At 58.3% G+C, this 1,573-nt stretch overlaps 1 protein-coding gene across 1 annotated transcript; it reads left to right on the plus strand.

Moving 5' to 3' along the window:
• Positions 1-371: 371 nt before the first annotated feature.
• LOC136759578 (keratin-associated protein 5-4-like) lies at positions 372-1,265 on the plus strand. The gene has a single exon (XM_066714580.1). The coding sequence runs from the start codon at positions 372-374 to the stop codon at positions 1,263-1,265; it is 894 nt and encodes a 297-aa protein (XP_066570677.1).
• Positions 1,266-1,573: the final 308 nt, after the last annotated feature.

The following is a 1,573-nucleotide window of genomic DNA, read 5'->3' on the forward strand; positions in this document are numbered from 1 at the left end:
ATAGGATAGGAACAGTATTACAAATGGCCTGGCATAGTTAAACTGACCATCATATTCTTCTTTCCTTCATCAGCCAGTTGCCCTTCCAGATTCTTGAACTCACGCCTGCTGTTCATCTTCTCTGGGGGAGTCTGGGGGCTAACAGTTTTGGCCCACCTGGGACAGCTTTTCACGAATATCGGCCAGCAGATAGAGGACCCGTCTTTGGAACTCTGAAGGTCAAATCGGAATGAAAAAAAATATTCTTCCCATTTGCAACAACACCACTGTCAGTAAGAAAATAAGGAGGTATACTTACTTCCATTATCTAATGGGAATAGGTCACCACCCTCACGTTGCTGGTTCCCCCTATGTGAAGTGTGGGACCACCGATGAGAAGAGCGGGAGCGCTGGTGTTGAGAGCTGGCGTGGAGAGTGGGATCTCTGGTGTGGAGTGCTGTGGCACGGAGAGCGGGACCACTGGTGTGGAGTGCTGTGGCGCGGAGAGCGGGACTGCTGGTGTGGAGTGCTGTGGGGCGGAGAGCGGGACCGCTGGTGTGGAGTGCTGTGGGGCGGAGAGCGGGACCGCTGGTGTGGAGTGCTGTGGGGCGGAGAGCGGGACCGCTGGTGTGGAGTGCTGTGGGGCGGAGAGCGGGACCGCTGGTGTGGAGTGCTGTGGCGCGGAGAGCGGGACCGCTGGTGTGGAGTGCTGTGGGGCGGAGAGCGGGACCGCTGGTGTGGAGTGCTGTGGGGCGGAGAGCGGGACCGCTGGTGTGGAGTGCTATGGGGCGGAGAGCGGGACCGCTGGTGTGGAGTGCTGTGGCGCGGAGAGCGGGACCGCTGGTGTGGAGTGCTGTGGGGCGGAGAGCGGGACCGCTGGTGTGGAGTGCTGTGGGGCGGAGAGCGGGACCGCTGGTGTGGAGTGCTGTGGCGCGGAGAGCGGGACCGCTGGTGTGGAGTGCTGTGGGGCGGAGAGCGGGACCGCTGGTGTGGAGTGCTGTGGGGCGGAGAGCGGGACCGCTGGTGTGGAGTGCTGTGGCGCGGAGAGCGGGACCGCTGGTGTGGAGTGCTGTGGGGCGGAGAGCGGGACCGCTGGTGTGGAGTGCTGTGGCGCGGAGAGCGGGACCGCTGGTGTGGAGTGCTGTGGGGCGGAGAGCGGGACCGCTGGTGTGGAGTGCTGTGGGGCGGAGAGCGGGACCGCTGGTGTGGAGTGCTGTGGCGCGGAGAGCGGGAGCTCTGGAGCAGAGTGTGAGAGACGTGGAGGAGACTGTCGGACCTGGATCTAGAAGTATTTTCTCCTGATCCTGATGCCTGGCCTGACTTTTGTCGAACCCTTGGTGGTTTTGGCAAGGACGGACCTGATGAATGAAAGACAATCAAATGGAACAATTAGATGACAGATTTGCTGCAAAAAATATATAATAAAAGTTATGATGCTTAACAGTTTGCTTACTGTGTTGTGATTGTGCTTCCACACATCGCTTCCGCACATTATATCCAGTTCCAGCACCATCTGGACTGCTTTCATCCTCATCTGTGTAAGAGAAGAAACAACAGTTATTACAATGCATAGTGTCACAAGATATAATATCCT

The sequence above is a fragment of the Amia ocellicauda genome, chromosome 10, assembly GCF_036373705.1.
Source record: "Amia ocellicauda isolate fAmiCal2 chromosome 10, fAmiCal2.hap1, whole genome shotgun sequence".
NCBI classification, from domain to species: domain Eukaryota; kingdom Metazoa; phylum Chordata; class Actinopteri; order Amiiformes; family Amiidae; genus Amia; species Amia ocellicauda.

Bases quoted from the DNA above. Each gene is read 5' to 3' on its own strand.
- LOC136759578 (XM_066714580.1), top strand. From the start codon at position 372: ATGAGAAGAGCGGGAGCGCTGGTGTTGAGAGCTGGCGTGGAGAGTGGG.